Consider the following 20,032-nt stretch of genomic DNA (forward strand, 5'->3'; position numbering starts at 1 on the left):
AAATCTGCATTTTAAAGTCTTGTAGGTGATTCTGATGCATGCTTAAGCCTGGGATCCACTCTTTTGAGTCAAGGGAGAAGATTAGTGTCCATAGGTCTCTTATTACTGTTCATTAGAAGAGTTGGTACTGTCAAGTTCACATCAAAATCAGTGCATGATGTGTTGGGAAAAAAGTGATGAAATGGTGAATCTTTAAATTAACTTCCAAATATCCTATGAACTGGATACGGTTAAGACTTTGGTTTAAACCATTTTTGACACTTCATTTTATTTTAATGCAATGGCCACTGTCTGATCATTTTCTCTTAGAGTAGATGCCTGGTAGATCACTTGAAGGACTTTATGCTATTAAAATGCATTAAGTTACCCATATTTAAAAGGCTGAAATTTTCATTGATGTAATAACATCTGAACACATTTGGCTTTAAACAACAGAAGAAAAAGAAGAATGGATTTATTCAAGGAAGTGCACCTCCACACAAGCAGATTTTATAGGTACACTGAGTTGATGGCAAATGAAAACTGCATGCATTTCCCACTGTGAGCTACTTTGACATCAGTTGATTTGTAAGTAATTGGACAACTATTTCATGAAAATGATATAAAAATTTCTGAAGAGGTCATAGATTTTTAGTAGTAAATATACAGCATTTAGCTTAAATATTTTCCTTTCTAGCAATAAAGTTAGGATGCAGTTGAAAAATCTAATGCTTGATAACTTATTGTGGATTAATTTCAAAGGAAGCTAAAAGCTAATATACTTCTCTATCAGAAAAACAAAGCATATCTGAGATTGGGCATAAGGAAATGAATTTCAGGGCCATACTTGAATTTCCATGGGAGCAGACTCTGATCTATTTCTTGAGAGTACTGATTTGAAATCAAATGACCTTTCTAAGCATAAAACTGAAAAGAAATTTTTTTTTAGAACTGTCGGCCGTATCATAATTCTGACTCTTTTTTAAAAAACTATTCATTGTTTATCAATAATGCTAAACCTCAGATCGCTTTAATTAATATAGTTTATTAAACATTATTTTAGATTTTTATAGTAACTCAAAAGTATTTAATAGTAGTAGGTTTCACTGTCATTATTAACTTTTCAAAAGGCAAGCAGCCAGCAAACACATTTCTGATTATCTGATCTGTTGACAACCTTAAAACTCTCTTGGAATCTATTAGAATATCCCCTGTGAGTTCCTGTAGTTATTGTTCATTGATTTGTTCTTAGATGATGAGTTGGGTTTTTTTCCCCCCTCTCGCTTGCTGTTAGAACAGTGTCTGGCACATTGTAGCTTTTTAATAAGTATTGTCTAAATGAGTAAATGAATGGATGAATAAATAAATCATGTCAGGCATGTTTTAGCATCACCACTAATTCTTACATAACTTTGAGAGGTAGGTATGAAGAGACTTATCAGAACTCTAGTGCATCAAAGACATTGTAACATCTGATCCCAAGTAAATTGGATAACAAACTCCCTACATCTTCCTGCCCCACATGTCAGACTGCCTCAAAATCTTGCTGGCATTCATATCTTCTGCACGTGTACTTCAGTTAAATTGGGGCTTAGACTTCCAATATTTTGGAGAGTGCATAAAGATGAACTTATCCATTCTTGACATTCATGTTCTTTGCTTTATGGATATTAAGGTTCCCTTTTGATTTCGAAGGTGGTGGAAAGAGAGTGAGTGAGAAGAGGAGACATCAAAGGCAGTAGAGCATAATTTTTGGTTTTCTATTCATTCTTTTGCCTATTATTGATAGTTTATTTCTGGTTACCAATGTTAACATTTGGTTTTCTATTCATTCTTTTGCCTATTATTGATAGTTTATTTCCAGTTACCAATGTAAACATTCCTGAAATACTAGCTTCTATTTCTTAGAGCAGTAGTTTTCAACTTGAGGAAGGAAAAGATGATACATGAAAGTAAAATTGTATGAAATTATTTATATATGCACATATATGAAGGAAAAGTCCAGAGCTTTTATCAGATTATCAATGGTGTCCATAACTGAAGGGAACAAAACAAAATAGGCTAAGAGCCATCCCCTGAAAGAGCGGTCTTTGCAAATACAAATTTTGTCTACAAGAGAAATCAAGTTATACCAATGATGACTAATTGAAAAAGGAGGACATACAGGAATTTGAGGAAACTATATTAAAACCCTCATGACCCAATTATCCTCAGTTATTTCAAAACTGTATAACATAGTTCAAAATGAGTGTTGCTCATATCCATTTAATGGACAGTTCCTGGATACTTCTTTTATAATTTGTAAGGCAATCCAGTTTCTATCAAGATTTTTCTTTTCCTCCCCAAAGTGTTGTCCCATGTCACATTTCTTTGCATGAATATATCCTTGTCTTTAAAAAGTATTAGGTGGCTATTTAGAGCATGTATCTTAGAGGTCTGACCTATAGAAAATACAACAGGAGAATGTAGATTAGATTGTATATGTTTCTTTTAAACACTAAGTGAAGTCCTCAGTCCTCTCTGTAGACATTTGGGGCCTGTGCCTTCATTAACCCACCACAGAACTTCTGACATTTTCCTCAGTTTTGTTCTTTTTCATTCCCTTTCCCTTTACTGTAACTAAGTTAAGGTAAAATGATACAAAGCAAGGACTCTTAAAGGATGTATTTATACAAAGTTTGAATTTTCCAGTTTCTCCTGTTTCTTATTTTCTGTTGCTTGTCTCTGCATATTTCATCTGTATTTTGTGCATCTCTGAAATGATCAATATTTTTGAAAAATTACTCCATCACTTGCTCTGCTTTGAAAACCTCATTAGTAAAGTCCACAGTTTTTAACATAATTTAGAAGTCTCAACTGCCTTTTTAGTCTTATCTCCTCTCCATCTTCCACTACACAACTTCACAGGAATATTTCCTGATGCCTCATTAATATCATAAACATTACTTCCTAGGCTGAAAATGCATCCTATTGTTTATTCTTCTGAAGCAAGATTTTTCCAGCTGGCTTCCATTTGCCACTAGTTGTATAGTTTTCTCTGAAGGAAATTCAAAAGATTTTATAATCGACTATGTTTGGTAAATGCCCAAGACCATTTGGTTCTAGCCCTTTGGGGATTCATATGTATATATAAATGCAAGGGGATCTTACAGTTAAACAAAACAAGTAGAAGATAATGTTCTTTAATTTCGTTTAATACAGTGGTTCCCAATCTTATTGGGAAAAACATGCACGCACACACACCCAGACATACCACACACCATACCATATACTGACATGCTATACCCTAAAAGTGTTTCTCAGGCTGTCCACTTTAAGACACGCTATCCTCTAGAACCCCATGTGAGTCTTAGAGGCCCGGAGACCTCTTTAATCTCCTTTTGAAGGTTGTTGTGTCTGCATAGCTTGGTGGTTATAGCACTAATTCCATTTGCATCTCTGCCCTTCCAATAATACATCAGCTTCTCTTGGTACCCGATCTTACCCAATTTATGTCACTAACACAAAGCCTAATAAGACTAAAAGCTCCTAATAGCTATAGTGTCAGTTTTACTTTCTTGAAAAAGACGTGCTCATCACCATGGCTTCCATGAACAAATAAAAACAAGCATACACGTGTGCGTACCATGCTTCCATCTAAATTCTTATTTACTAACTTGTAGGTTAAAAATAAAATGAAGAGAGAACATCAGTCAGTAACAACCCAAGATTTGTAAACAATCCTTTATACCATTGTTTTTTCTGTGGATCATCAATCCTAATATTTAGGTGAAGGGCCAGAATAAAGCATGTGGATTTGGAATCATGCAAGAGGTTCAGCCAAAGCATATAGAGGCTGCAAACATGACTTCAAAAAAGATTTAGATTGTATGTGTTCCTGTAAGTTGATTCTGCTGTACTTTAAACAAATAATTATATTAGCCCACAGATTCATATGGGGAGGAATGAAGTACAAGTCCTTTCTTCACTCTTCACAAATACACTTGTAAATTATCAGAGGAAGAGTTATTCCAATACAGGGGAATAGACTGTCCTCTTTTATATTGACCCATTTAGGCATTGTTTATAGTGTTTTGCTCCAAATCAAGGATCATAAATATATAACAATAACAGCAATAAAAACAACAAAAACAATACTAATAAAATATTTTGCCTTTGAAACTATGAAACTAGTTAAAATATATACTAATAATTACAATTATTTATTGAGCACTTGATATTGAGCTAGATATTTCTAAAATGTGAGAGTTTAAACTAGCAGAAGTTAAGACCCAAGGTCACAAAACTAGTACATGGCAGAGCTGTGACTCAGATTGTGCTAGTTTCAAACCTTCAAACCTTCAAAAATTCCGAGTTTTTTTCACTTTTTTGCCTTTGTTTTTTTAGCTTTTACCCCTCTGTCAAAATTGCACTCTAAAAGTTATACTTCTATTAATGACTCTCTTGAAATGTTTTTTTTACATGTGACTTCTTCAAATATTGTTTTATACATTCCACTAATTTACCTTCCCCTTACTTCACCTAAAGTAAAATGAAAATCATATTTTATGCATTTTGTTGAGGCCATCAATTTCATCTGTTCTAAAATCAATCCTGTCTCTCTCTTGTGTATGCAGATAGATCCTGAAAGATGCCCTCTGGCAGGAAAGTTAAAATTAAATCTCCTATGTTTATTGTTTCATGAGTGTTATAAAGTGCCATAATTTCATTTCCTTGTTTCACATTTATTAGAAAAAGACCAACAGAAACTAAAAAAATATATAAACATGGTAGCAAACTCATTCATTGCTGCTATTTATCAAGGGATAATTCTACTTTTCTTATTATGTGGAATGCTTTTGAATAGAGTGTGTTATTGATCACAGGAGTTGTTTGTTTTCTTTTGTTCCTTTGAAGAGTGCTCACTCTTGATCAGAATCTTATTCTCATTACTATTTTTCTAAAAAGTGTGTCACACAGGCAATGGAATTTCAAAGTCTGCTCCTTGGGAAGCATTGTGAAATCCTAGAAAGTACAGGGACTGGGGCACCTCCAAGAATAGACTTTGAAGCCCATCTTTCCTACTTTTCATGGCCTTAGTTAAGACCCTTGCTCTTTTATCAGCCTCAGCCCCCATATCTGTAAAATGTCATTGCAACACCAAACTCCCAGAACAGTGATATTGATTGCATGTTAGATGTCTGTATGTATTATTTCATTCATGGAAGCATGCAGCCTCCCCAGTCACCTCTCTCCACCTCCACTGCCAGCACCTTAGGCCAGGCTACTATTATCTTTTGCAATTACAACCTTCTAGATGCTCTTCCTGTTTAATTGCATGTGAACGCATCTGCATGTGTGTATGTGTGTGTATGGATTTTATTCAAACATAATACTCTTTTTGTCCAATTTCATTCTTGCTTATTACACTCATATTACATTTGCTTATTACTCTTACTATACTCAGCCACAGATGTCTTCAATTTTTCAAACAAACCAAGGTTTTTCTCCCTTCAGGGTCTTTGCACAAGCTTATGCTGTTGGCTAGAAGGCTCTTGCTTCCACTTCTTGTATGACTACCCTTTCTCATTTTTGTTCAGTTTCAGCCTAAATGATATCCCTTTAAAAAGTAACTTTCTTGACAACACTACGTAAAGTAGATCTCTGCTTTTTCTTTGTTCTGTTCTGTCTATGCTGTGTTGTTTTCTTCAACCCAGTTTTCAAAATTTATATTATTGATTCATTCTATGTTTTTTTATTATCCCTCTTCCTCATTCATTCCATTGGAGAGAACACTTTTTTTTGTTCTTTTCACATTGTTTCCCCAGGTCATATTACAATACTTAGCATCTTGTAGATACACAATAAATATTGTTCGACAAATAAATGAATGATTTTTCATTTGTGCACTGTGTGTCTGTGAATAAAACAAGTGTTTCCATGGTAATATCTGAGAAACTAATTATTGAAATATTTGTCACTGCTAAATTAGAATCATGATTTTAAAATTTTGTGGAAAAAAAAATTTTTTTGTGGATATCCATTACTACATGACAAGCATTGGCTAGATACGTATCTATAAGTATGGGCTATTATCTTTTTTGACCTGTGATATTCCCATGATAAGCAAACTTTATATTGCTGCAGTATTGGTCATAGATAGAAGGGATTAAAAGAGATAAACCAAAGTATGTTTTTAACCCAGACGTAATTAACTTGATGCTAAATAGAACATCTCGATTTCTATAGATGGTGATGAAGCTCAAATTATACTCCACTAGATTTATTTATAGTAACAGGGGAAGCTCCTTCCTGAAGGAAAAATAGCTGAAGAGGTCGGTTGCCAACTAATTCTCAAACAATAAATATTCTCTGAGACTAAACAAGAGACCTTGAGTCACCCCTGGAAACACAATATTTTCAGTTCAGTCCCTGTGTCAATGAACCATCTGGAGCACATTACCCTAATTCTGTATGTATGGTAAGCAAGAGGTAAGCATCTGAAATAAATCTTAGAAAGACCCTATTGAGGAGATAAGATGTAGAACAGAGTTATGGAAGGCCCTCTGTCCAGCACTGATCACTGATGTTCTCTATTTCTCTTTCATGTTTGGTTTTGAGTATGGTGTTATCATAGTGAAGGAAGATACTGGTTTCTCCTGAAGGAGCTGTTACCTGGTCCTCCACCCATCCCACCAGAGTACCATTCTCTTCAGACAGAACCTGGTTTATCCCCAGCTGACTCCTTTTCAGGACTTGATAGATGTTTCCTGTCTCTGGTGGAATGTGTCCTATACTAAGTGGTCTTTTCATTAAGATAGTTCCATTTCCTCTCATCTCTTCAGCCTCCTTTCTGCCCAGAGGATTTGAGGTATTTTCTTGCAATTCTACCACTTCTAATTTTATCAAGTGCCTACCAGAGAGAAAACTCTATGAGGGGAAAAGACTGATGTTTGTCTGCCACTAAATCCCCAGTACCCAGCCAAGTCTTGGCATACAGTTTGTGTTCAATAAATATTTACTGTCTGATCAAAACCTATCATCCTGTTAGACATATGAACTTTCAGTCAGATATCTTGCCTTCTAATTTTGAAATCCTCAACCCATACGCTCATTTCTGCTTTGGCCATTAAAGAGGAGCAAGTGGAGAGAATCTTTTTATTCATCCTGTTAAACTGAGGGCCAAGTAATGTGTAGATGACTATATCATGGCATTATTGAATTGGAGACTAAAGGTATACATCACCTTATAACTTTTAAGATAAATTACCTGTAACTACTGGGGGAAAATTGTTTTAAATAAGAGTAACTAGCCATCAGAAAATACCACATCATCAACATCTAATTTTGAAATGGAGGGATTATTTAAAAGGATTCTAATCAAAAGGGATTCACGTTGATTTTTTATAATATTGACTGTGAACTCTCTCTCTTTGTCATGGGTGGTTTTTACTCTCTTAAGGGAACCAATTCAAGAAAATGGCATCTTTTACTTCAGAATCATGGGAAGGTGGGAGGAAGAGACAGGACTTCCAGTTCTACTTTCAAAGTAAACCTATGCCAATTTTAGCACAGATGTACCATGAACTACAGATCTATCTTAGAGAAGAGGAAGGTGGCCTCCCTTCTTTCTTTCTTTTTCTTTTCATTTCTTTCTTTCTTTTTTTTTTTTTTGGACTCTGTTTAAATGAGTCCAGTGGAAAAGAGTCAAGTGCAGTAGAATTCTCTATGTTCATGTTGATACTGGTTTTCATTTTGTGAGATGTTTTAAAGAACTCTTTACAGAGGCTCACTCAATCCAGAAGATTTTTTACGGATTGAGTTTTTTTAATGGCTTGTGCTTGATTATTGCTAATGATTTTCAGCTGCATCATCTCCCAGGCAGCTGACCCCCTCGAGTTTAGCCTTAAATCTATATCTTCCAGGCAAACTAGACATTTCAAAGCCACCTGCACTCCTTTCTCTGAGGCTGTTATAAAGCAGACATTAATTGTTGAAAAATATTGAGATGACTACGAATTTAGTGCTAATTCAGTCTTTGACATTTGTTTTGCATGAATGTGATAATGAATATTCTAATTGCAAAGTGAGTCAGCCATTTGTATGGTATTATGAGACATGATTGAAAGTGTATCTATGTTGAACTTATATAAGTGAACACTATTTAGTGTGGATAACAAAAATGAATTTGGGAAAATGTTAAATATAAAAATGAGCTACTTGAGCGATTAAAAGTGACTTAGGAATGATATAATGAATCAAACATGAGTTCTGACTAGCACAAAGGATTCAAGGAATTCAGGAGCTATTTGAACAACTGCGTATGTATCAACCAGTCAGCCATATGTACAAAAATTATGCTGAACAGACAAAGATCTGATTATCTTCATGTAAATATGAACTCTAATAAACATGCCTAAATAGATTCATTTGAGGATAAGATAGTACAGTGGACACACACAACATAAACATTTTTTCACAGAATGAATCATTCATGTTGATTTGCAAAAATCATAAAACAAAGAATCAACTTTTGTTTTTTATTTTGATCTTGCATAGGAAAGGTGATGAAACAATGTATTTTTTTCTGAGGATAAAAACTGCTGAGGAATCATTAAAACCTTGGAAACAGTCAAAATCCACAGGGTAAACCTCCAGATTCCAGGAGGTCCAAAGGCATGCATGTCAATATCACAAGTAAGTGAAGCCAATGTGTAATTTTTGAAATATCAATGCCATTGACTCTCTGAACTTGTGTGATGAGTTTTGCATGAACAATGGAGTTTTATTTAAATTCTAAAGCATATGACAGTTTCTGTATGATCAAAAATGTCTGGCTTATAACTCTGTGATTGGCTACATTACCCGAGCAGCAGTCTGGCCCACACAACCATATCCTTGAAACTGACCTGCATATATTTTGATCAAACTCCCTCCACCAACTGCATTCACCAACTTAGCTAAATGATATTTGCTGCCAAGTATATATACACTCCATCCTCAAAGGATCACAAATAAAAACACTCAAAAGATAAGACCGATAGAGGGCAATTCGACATGATGAAATTAGGAAACATTGAAACTAATGTTAGAATATTATTTTTAAAAAGAAGTCACCTTTGGCATATCACTGCTGAAGGTGAATATTTTGATTATAACAACATTAATGATGTCTAAGTGTTTAAAATTACTCAATTTTATTATTAGAATTTTAGCTTTTACTTTGTGTGCACATGTATGTGTATCTTTTTTTGGTAGATGGAAACAATGCCAATCCTTCAGCTACAGGAGAGTAGTCTAGGGGAGAATGCCCACTGTTTGTTTTATAGGAGAGTAGCAACTTGATCTTTTGTAATAGTTAAATAAAAGTATAGAGCCACAGTTCTATTCCTTTCATAGGTGGAAAAAATCTGACTCTTGTCAGGTAAACTGCTCGGCAAATAGTAAGTTGAATTCCTAACACCCACATGAGGCACAAGAATAGTTGGATTAACAACTCCAGTGTCATGCTGTCAGCTGCTGTTTATTTAAATTAAAATGTCACCATCCAGAAATAAATTAGGAAGTTGAAAAATGATAAATTTCTTAAACATACAGTACTTTGGCACCTTGTTAAAATAAGTCTATTACATTTGTGTTTTTTAGAACTTTACATAGACTGTTTCCATTTTGACATTCAGAGTATAGCAGGTTTTGTTTTCGTTCTTAACTCTCTCCCTCCTTCCTCCCTCCCCCCTTCCTTCTTTCCTTCCTTCCTTCCTCCCTCCCCCTCCCTCCCTCCCTTCCTTCCTTCCTCCCCCTCCCTCCCTCCCTTCCTTCCTTCCTCCTTCCCTTCCTTCCTTCCTTCCTCTCTCCCTGTCTCTCTCTGTGTCTGCATTGTCCTATCTAAGCTACATAAGACAGTTGTTTAAAAAAAAAAGTTCCATCAATACACATCAATACACAATTATCAGATGCTTTACTTGCATGTCTAAAACATGTTGTTCACATTATGTCTATCTAAATATAGCTACAGCTTTACAGATTTAAAAATTCACTTCCTGCAATTGGTTTTCCTAGGGATCCAATGTTATACGTTATTTCTACATTTGATATGAAACAAACATGCCTTCCCATGGGCTTTTCCCTCACTTCACGCCATGTGAAGGTCAAAATTTTGGCCCCATCACTCTAAGACCTCCCCTGTGATCATCCATACCCCGAGACATTTAAAGATAGTTTTCTGGCTCTGGGTTCATGGCACAGCAGGTCATTCCGTTTCAGGAGCCAATTTGGTCATAAGTAGGAAGAGAATTAACATCTCTGAAAGAAGAATACTCCCTCTCTGTTCCCATTTGGATGTTTCTTGCCTATGACTTTGCAGATTGTAAATGATGCAAATGCACACTATAATGCAGGTTAATCAAATATGAGACAGTTGTATACAAACATATTCAGCATTAACAACATGGAGATATTTACTTGGCCGGGTTTTCCATTTTCACATAAAAATGCCTCATATTCGGATGCGAATTCAGGGGCGTTGTCATTGACATCCAGCACTTTAATAGCAACAGGTACTCGGGATATCTGACTGTGGTTCCCTATGGGAAGGAAAAAATAACATCAGCATTGAGGATATTGCATTTTAATGTGCAGTTCAACTTTCTTCTTGAAAGCTTGTGTGTCGGTTTCAACTTCCCTTAATTAGGGTGTTTTCAACATGATGATTATGGTATCTGACCATTCAGCAAGGAAAAATAGCAAGTGCTTGGCTGCTTAAAAAAAAGTATAAATTATTATTCCAAACACCATTTGCTGGAGCTTAGCTTGATAAAGACCATCTCTAAATAAATTAAAAGAGGTTTCCTTGATGAAGAAAGCTTTATTTTATTGATAAAGCCCATTGTACAAAAGAAAAGAATGCTGTATGCAACAAAGATTTATCTCTTTCTTTATCTTGGGTAGACAGCCCATTTCTGCACTATTACTTGTTCGACTGACTATATATTAAAGATGAACATCAAAAACTGAAAAAAGGCTAGAACCAAATCAGTTGTTGAGAAGGTATCTTTAATACTGATAAAAGGGATAATCTTAAAGAAAGGGAATCATATCTTTTATGAATTTTATTTTTTATTCAAAGTTGACCTTGGGATCTTTTTGGGTAAGATAAGTCCAAGTTATTTTAATATGTCATTTTCATAAAGATTTTCATCAGTGTAAACAGATAATAATCTTTTAATCTTTCCAGGTCAATTCCAGTAGCACAGACCTTAATCCTTAAGCCTTAAGTCCTTAAATTTAAAAAATTATACACACACACACACACACGTGCACACACACGCATACACACACAAATATGCATGCACAGAAATCTGGCCCATTAATACATTGCTGACTTGGCCCACATGATGATTTTTCATTTCTAATAAATGCAGTACCATTTGACTCTGACTGTACCATGCAATAATCTTTTGATCGCTTGTAAATTATACAGAATGCATTGAAAATGGCCAATTATTTATTTGTGTTTCTGTGGCACTGAATATTTATAAGCAAGCTAGGAGGGGAAAAATCTTTGGCTTTTGAATATGAAGAAACAGACTTGTATTTGATATATCAGACTCTTCTTTTTGACAGTTGATTAAATTCAGACCTCTGAAACCTTCAAATACTCATTTTTTTCATTACATATAAAAGTATTTTAAAGCACATGCCAAATAATCACAGCCATGTTACAATTTTATAGTTGGTTAACCCCACTGGCAATGCTACAAAATTGGAATTTAACTACCATGGCTATTCTCCAATATTCTAATTTGATTAACTATGGATGGATGAATATTATCCTTTGGAATTCCAACCACCTCAGTAATGGAACAAAATCTCAATTCCCAAAAATCACACCAGTGGCCTTAAATGTCTCACCTAATATGTCCTTTTTCTTTTACTGTGTTATGTCTAATGAATTAATTCATTCTCATTCAGAGAGGAGGCATGCAGCTCCCTAGTTTCAATGGAAGGGAAAGTTAAAAAAAGTATAACAACACATGACTCTGAGGACAAGAAACTTACATTTTACCCTTTATCTACTTGAATCAGGTAGCTAAACGAGTTACAAGGTATTTGAAATAAGCTCTGATTATATCCTTAAAGATTTACATCTGTTTTCTGGTCTGACCATGAGCTGAATAGCAGCTACTGAAGAGTAAAAGGGAATCTAGTGTTTGCAGGAAACAAATGTTTGGAGCCCCATCTTTGCCTCCCACTACCAACATGATTCTGAACATGTTATTTAACCTCATTTTATTCCTGAGGACACTGAAACTCAAGACCTTGACACCTTATTTACAGAACTATTATACATATTATATGAGAAAAATTAGAAGTGCCCAGATCACATTGGGCACACAGTCAAGTGTATCTTAGACTTTACCTTTTATAATTGTAAACATCAGCACCGTGCATATTCAGTGTGCACTATGTACAGTGCAAGATATTTCACAGAATCATCTCATTCAGTCCTTACTGAAGAGCTATGTAGTAGGTAATGTGATTCCCATGTTGTGGATTAGTACGTGGAGACTGACATTCACAGGGCTATATGCCTTTACCAGTATGACTCAAAAATTAACTCCAAGACTCCAAAATGTAGTTTTGTCCTTCCAAACATGAGTCATTTTCACAGTATTATATTGATGAAGTTTAAAACAAAGTATATTTGCTTGTTGTTTACTTGTAAGGTAACTAATCACTGCCATTTCCTCAAGAATGCTTATAGGCTTGTTATAAATTTTTATTTCAAGTTTGACCACTATTTGAAGTTTGAGTACAAATATAAAAAATCAAGCTGGATAAATCTAATGGGTTGTACCACCACTGATATTCTCAGAATTGCACTAATAATCTGCAAGCCTCTCTGAGAAACTGAACAATTTAAATTCCATATTTTTCCTCATACTTCTATTTTGCCCAAAGTCCCTTTAGTTGATTAATTTTATTTTGTGATTTTCTGTATTTCAACTCTAATAACTATTGATTAGTTAGTCATTTACATAACATTCATTTCTTCCGTGCCACAGCTTAGACCAACTCTTGTGTATATAAGTGATGAGAGGAGCCTTCTATTATGTTTTAGTCTCGTTAACCATTCAATTCATAAACAGACAATGATCAACATAGACTTGAACAGTGAATAATAGATGCATTGTCTTTGAAAACTGCAGGTACAAGAAAAAGCTGTCGTACTCTTTAAACATGATTTTGTTCCTGGGGAAGTGAAGAAAATGCTGAGCTTACTGAGTTAGAGTCACTGATAATGGTTGATTGGGCCAAGTTTACAAAATATGATATTCTTTGTCTTCCCTCTTTCTCATGCCTTGTACACACACACACACATGCCGCAGGCAAACATGCATATACAGATTTTGCTCTCACTATTTTGGCAAAAGGATAATTATGCCAAGGCACATGTTCTTAACTTCTCTCTTCTTAATCTCACAGTTTTAATAAACTGCAATTATCTCTTAGATCTAGATGGCCAGCAGGTGGTAAAACTCAAGCATAGAGGCTAGAGAATCTCCATGAGCTTCTTTCTGGGATAACTTTCAACATTAAAGTAATATATGCTTTCTCTTATTGTAAGATCTGGGACAGGGAGGTGTTTAACTATCCAGGGGCCCAGACCCCTAGAATAATACCATCTAATTTTTTTTCTGTTGTTAGAAGTAACGTAGGGTTGGGAGCTATCATCACTTAATATTGTTAAAAGATCACGAGCATAGGGGCTATATCATGTGATCACTGGCGAGTCACTGAAATATTTTTTGATCCGATTTACAATTTTAAAAGCTAGCATAAAGCTTACTTACAAGAGAAGTTATGGTTTGTTTTAATTTTGTTTTCTTAAGCATATGAATGTCCCAGACATTTACTTTGAGTATTTCTTGAAACTGCTAAATCAAGGAGAAAAACAATAAAATATAATAAAACAATAAACTGGTGCCATATATCCCCAAAATATCCCCAAAATGTGTTATCATTATCTATATTAGATGAACATGCACAACTGAAATTATTTCAACGTAAAATTCTTGACACAAGTGTCATATTTAAATGCTGAAGATTCACTTTTATCTAAATTAATGAAGCGATGGGAGTTCAAAATTTAAAGATATTATAGAGCAATAAAATTAATTAGATAAGCTTCTAAGGAAATTATTCATGTCCTTTGTGACTGGCCCCAAAATGTTTGCCTTTCATCTGATACACAAACATTAAATATAAAGATATTATAATTAGAAACTTGATTAGCATTCATTAAAGATTAATTTTCTAAACACAGGAGATGTGACAAAGTGGTCTGGAAGGAAAAGCCCATTTCAATTGGCCACAAAAGTTGACTGTTTTCACATAATGATGGAAAAAAGGCTGAAATGGCACCTAGTATAAACAACTCCTTGACTTCTACCATTTGAATCGTAGTGACTTCCTGTCACCTCTCTGTCACATAGCCTCATGAATTGCCCATTAATTTTGCCCTTTTATAATCAAAGGTATGGAATACTGCCAAGTCTACGTTACTTGGGAATTTGCTTCTAACTAGTTTCCACGAGCTGCTGTTCTTGCAGGCATCGATTGAAATAAACAGCCTCTCCTTTTCAGGCTATAAGAGAGAAAATTGATTTGACAAATTTAGATATACTGGTGGGTTCAGTAAATAATTCTTGAGCCTTCTACGAGTGGAAGGGTGGAAGGCATGAGCAGTAAATTACAGTCAACGGGGGGAATGCAAAATAGTGAATTTATAATTGAATAGGGATGAGAGGAATGCTGGAAGTTTTATAAAACAGGAAGATTCTAACTGAATATATGATAGAAAAGATAGCAACTTAGGAAATTTAAAATGAAACTGATGGGAATTTCAAAGAAGGTCTTGGAAAATAATTTCAGTCGTGAATTTAGGCTCTCTGGTGACTAAAGATAAAACTTTTTGATGTACAGTTTGCCCATAAATGGTGTGATAATTTCTAAATCATTAGTTATGGTTTATTAATTCATAGATTATTAGATAGCATAGAAACAAGGTGGAATATAATTGACCACTGGACACCAGCAGGGTAGAAAATCTGTTGGGACTTTTAAAAAATTTTTATTGAACAAATATATATCACTTATATGTGGAATCTAATAAAAAATAGTACAAATGAACTTGTTTACAAAATAGAAATAGACTCACAGATGTAGAAACCAATCTTATGGTCACCGGGGGGGAAGGGATAAATTGGGAGATTGGGATTGACATATACACACTACTATATAAAATAGATAACTAATAAGGACCTACTGTACAGCACAGGGAACTGTACTCAATATTCTCTACAAAAATATTCTGGAATATTTTTGATAGGTTTTTCTCTTTACAGTATAATTTTTATGTGTTACCCTTTCACTAACATGGCAACTGTATCGATGCACCAGTTAAAGCACAATCCATTATCTCCCTCAAATACATACCAAGAAATTTCAACATCAAGGGAGCAGTTGACCATCATAATTTTAATAATTTTTGATTATATGATTGTGAAAATTCCAGCAAGCCAGGCTGTGAAGAGAAGTCATTCTATTTTACTCCTTAAAATCTCAGTCATATTTAGATTAGTTTAGAATTAAATGAGAACTTTAATCAGAGGGTGGCTCTGGTATCAAAAGAACAAAGCTTGTAAGGCATAGTTTTTGTATTAATCAAGTAGTAGCTCTCTCAAGAAAGGTAGAGAAATGCTTTCTCTCACTGTGCAAGTTGTGGACTTAGACGTATTTGAAAATGCCTTAAACTCTCTGGAGAAAATGACTCTCAAATGGTGACTTTAGTTTAAGTCCTCACTGACCCCTGTCTGTTTTCCCTACTGACTACAAAAATGCATGCTGTCTGGCTCCAGCATTTTCAAATGCTCTCTAAATGGGGAGAAAATGTGTAGGTCTCTTATTTATTACATTCATCTTAAGTGAATCTGGACGTAGTGGAATCCTTGGCAAGACCTCACTCCACCTTTTCCTACTCTCTACAATGAACCCTCAGTATCCTTTATCCAGCTCACAAGAGTTGAAATCCTAAAGAATAAGGTAGGCACATTTATGGTTGTTAAATTCTATAGGAAAAAATTTTAGAGCCATTGAAGTAAGAACTGATATTATGAACCTCTTAGATAGTATTTGTTTATTAAATATAAAGCTTTAACAGTCATGTTCTAAATAAAGGCAACATTAATGGCAGTTTATAAATGAAAAATTAGTACTAATGGGAATGGAGCTATTACATTTTCCATTTTTTTATTAATAATGTTATATAATATTACCTACTTTTAAAATTATTTATTTATTTATTTATTTATTTTTGGCTGCGTTGGGTCTTTGTTGCTGTGTGTGGGCTTTCTCTAGTTGTGGTGAGCGGGGGCTTCTCATTGCAGTGGCTTCTCTTGTTGTGGAGCACGGGCTATAGGCACACAGGCTTCAGAAGTTGTGGCACACGGGCTCAGTGTTGTGGCTCACAGGCTGTAGAGCGCAGGCTCAGTAGTTGTGGCGCACAGGCTTAGTTGCTCCGCAGCACGTGGGATCCTCCCGGACCAGGGCTCGAACCCGTGTCCCCTGCATTGGCAGGCAGATTCTTAACCACTGCGCCACCAGGGAAGTCCAATATTACCTACTTTTAATTCTTTTTTTAAAAAATTTAAGCACTTACTAGTTTTATTTTATTTTAATATACTAAACATTTTAGCTTAAAATTTATAAATATGCATTATTTGCCAAACTTTTTCCCAAGACCTTTTCTTTGACAATAAGTCTGCCTCTAGAGTTCTGAGTTAAATTTACATAAACCAGTAATTAATTCATGGCTTATGATTTCCCGGTATTTTTTTTTTAATTAAGGTAATATTGGCTTAGAACATCATATAAGTTTCATGTGTACAACATTACAGTTCGACTTCTGTATACACTACTATGCTTACTAAGATACTTTTAATTCTTTATGTATGCTTACCAATTTGTTTCCTTTTGTTGTCTACATTCTTTTTTGTTTTGTTTTGTTTTGTGTGTATGCATACATGGTTTTTATGTGTTCATTTTTGTTTTGTTTTATGTACACCTCTCTTTTCTACTGTGTACTACTCTTGCTGAATTTGTGACTGGAAAATACTGACTCCCTCCTTTCGCAGCCCTAAGTGCATGTTTAAATCCTTTTTATACATCTCATCTTTCTCCATACTGTAAGAGGCGAGGAAACAAAATGCCGTAATGAGTTTATTATTCCTTATGCTCCCTTTGGTAATCTAAGTCTCTGCAAAATCTCTAATTCTACTCCGCCAACAAAAATTGCATTATGCTTCTATTACTAAATCTTCAGTGTTTTTTTCCCCTAATTATTTCAAATAGGATTGATTCAAAATTATTGGAACTGAATTTCTTGGTATTACTCTTACAATGCAATTCAGTTTAAATCCCTTATATATTAGAATCTTAATAAAGGAGACTCACACTTTCAGAGGAATATAGATTTATCTAATATTCAGTTTAAATGCTCATCCAACACCAGCTTAGAATAACAGTTGTGCCCCTAATACATGCATACACATACACGCACACACAAACACAGACATACTTTATTAGGGAAGAAAACTAATATTGTAAACTACCCAGCATGTATTGTGTGATCTGTTATGTACTATTTCTTTGAGGTTTGTTGGATTACTGTGAAGACATTATTTTCTTAAATGGGAATATGATTTCAGGCTATGTAAGACTGAAATTTATATGTTACATATCAGAGTAGGGAGTAAAGAACATCCAGTGCGCCTAGAAATCATGTGGACTCTAGTCACCTTGCCCATATTTACTCAAAGCCAAGAAGTGATAAAGCTGAAATATTAATCCAGGGCAGTTTTATCAACAAGTTAAAAAAAAAAAAAAAAAAACAAACAAACCACAGAAACAAAACTGATTATTCCCCACAGGCTCTCTTTAGCATAGCACTCATAAAACATAACCTTAAAATATATTTTTAAGATGGATCACTTCCCAAACAATACAATATCCTAATAAACTAATAACCTCAAAAGAAAGGTTTGATGATTCCATTAACATGGAATTTTTATTAGTGAATTTATTTTTAGAAATATAATTTTCATATTTTTAATTATTTGGGTAACTCCTTACATTTTTTGTGTGAGATCAACTTTTGTAGTAGAAGTAAGCCATGAAAACAATAAGGTGCATACACCTTACGGTTTTATTCCAGTGTATTTTTATAAAATGAACATACCCATGTAACTATCACTCAGGTCAAGATATAACCAGCATCCCCAAAGCTTCCCGTGTACACCTTCTCAGTCATTATGCCCCTTCAAGGTAACCTCTACTGTTTCTTAACACTATATTAGTTTGCCTTCTTCAGAACTTTATAAAAACTGAAATTATAATATAAAGTACACACTTTTGTATCTGACTTCTTTAGCTCAATATAGTATTTGTAAATTCATTAATGTGGTTGTAGGCAGCTGTAGTTCATTCTTTTCCACTGTTTGGGAAAGAATTTCATTGTATACATATACCACCATTTATTTATTTATTTATTTATTCTCTTACTGGTGGATATTTGGGTTGTTTCAGTTTCATGCTATTCTGAAAAGTGCTGCTATAAATATTTTGTGTATTTCTGTTGGTGTACAAATACGTGAATTCCGTTATGTTACATACTTAGGAATAGAATGAAAGATTATAGAATATGGCTCCTTTCAATTTTAGCATATGCTTCCAAATATGTTTTCTAATGTGGATGTGCCAGTTTACACTCTGACCAGCAATGTATAAGAGTTCAAGTTGCTGCATGTCTTCAATAACACTTGGAAAAGCCAGTTATTTATTATTTGTTTTTCATTTTGGTCATTGCAGAGGTGTACAGTTATGTTTCAGTTCCATTTTATTTTAATATCTTGATGATTTGATGCTAAGGACATATTATGCTTACTGGCTACTTGGATATCTTCTTTTGTGAAGAAGCTGTTCAAGTTTTTGCCATGTTTTAATTGGTTGTCTATGTTTTTCTAATTGATATGCATATTATATATTAAGGATATGTGTCCTTTGCTAGATATGAGTGTCACAATACCTTTCCCTACTCTGTGGCTTACTTTTTCACTCTTAATAGTAACTTTTGAGGAACACAGATTCTTAACTTAATAAAGCTGAATTCATCAGTTTTTGCTCTTATTAACTTTAACACTTCTTGCAACTGATTCGTTAATTATTTGCATAATCCAGAATTTGAAAATTCTGTTAATTTTAGAAGGTATATTATTTTTTCACATTTACATCTCTGATCTCCCTGAAGATTACTAAAATTGATGTTCTGAGTTAGAGGCCAAGGTTCAGTTTCATCCACTCATGGATATCCAATTCCCTGTCAACTTTATTGTAAGTCCACCTATGGTATCTTTGTCATTGAGTTGAGTATTTTTGTACAGACTTGTTCCTGGAATTTTCTGTTCTATTTTTCTGTCTTTATGCTCATACAATCCTCTCTTAATAACTCTTTACGATAGATCTTCATATATTGTTATCATGAATATGATAAGATCAACAATTTATTTTTCTTTTAAAATATTTTCTTCATTATTTTTCCCTTTAAATTTCTTTACACATTTTAGTATTATTTGTCAAATTGTGGGCACGCACACACACATACACACACACATAGCTGTTGGAAGTTTGATTGATATTGCAAAGATTCTACAGATAAATTTAAAGTGGATTGATATTTTTTACATTTGAATCTCCAAATCATGAACTATGTATATACTTCATTTACTTATATTTTCTTTAATTTCTCTCAGTAATGTTCTGTAGTTTTCTGTTTAGAAGTTTTGTATGTCATTCATTAGATTTTGTTACTATTTAATTGAAGTCTTTTTACTATTATAAGTAGTACATTTATTTTCTGAGTATTGTTAGAAAATAAAAATATGATTATTTTATAACTCTAACAAGCATGCAAACTTTCCTCATTATTGATAATAGTTTAACTTAGATTTTTTTTCCT

The 20,032-nt window shown here is 34.1% G+C and overlaps 1 protein-coding gene across 1 annotated transcript in view; it reads right to left on the reverse strand.

Annotated features, from left to right (window-relative positions):
- The window catches only part of CDH8 (cadherin 8), a 367,669-nt gene that overhangs the window by 60,525 nt on the left and 287,112 nt on the right, over positions 1-20,032 (reverse strand). The window contains exon 9 of the mRNA XM_059905876.1: positions 10,420-10,541. Coding sequence (XP_059761859.1) covers positions 10,420-10,541 — 122 coding nt within the window. The remainder of the gene's footprint in view (positions 1-10,419; positions 10,542-20,032) is intronic.

The sequence above is a fragment of the Balaenoptera ricei genome, chromosome 19, assembly GCF_028023285.1.
Source record: "Balaenoptera ricei isolate mBalRic1 chromosome 19, mBalRic1.hap2, whole genome shotgun sequence".
In the NCBI taxonomy this organism is placed as follows: Eukaryota; Metazoa; Chordata; class Mammalia; order Artiodactyla; family Balaenopteridae; genus Balaenoptera; species Balaenoptera ricei.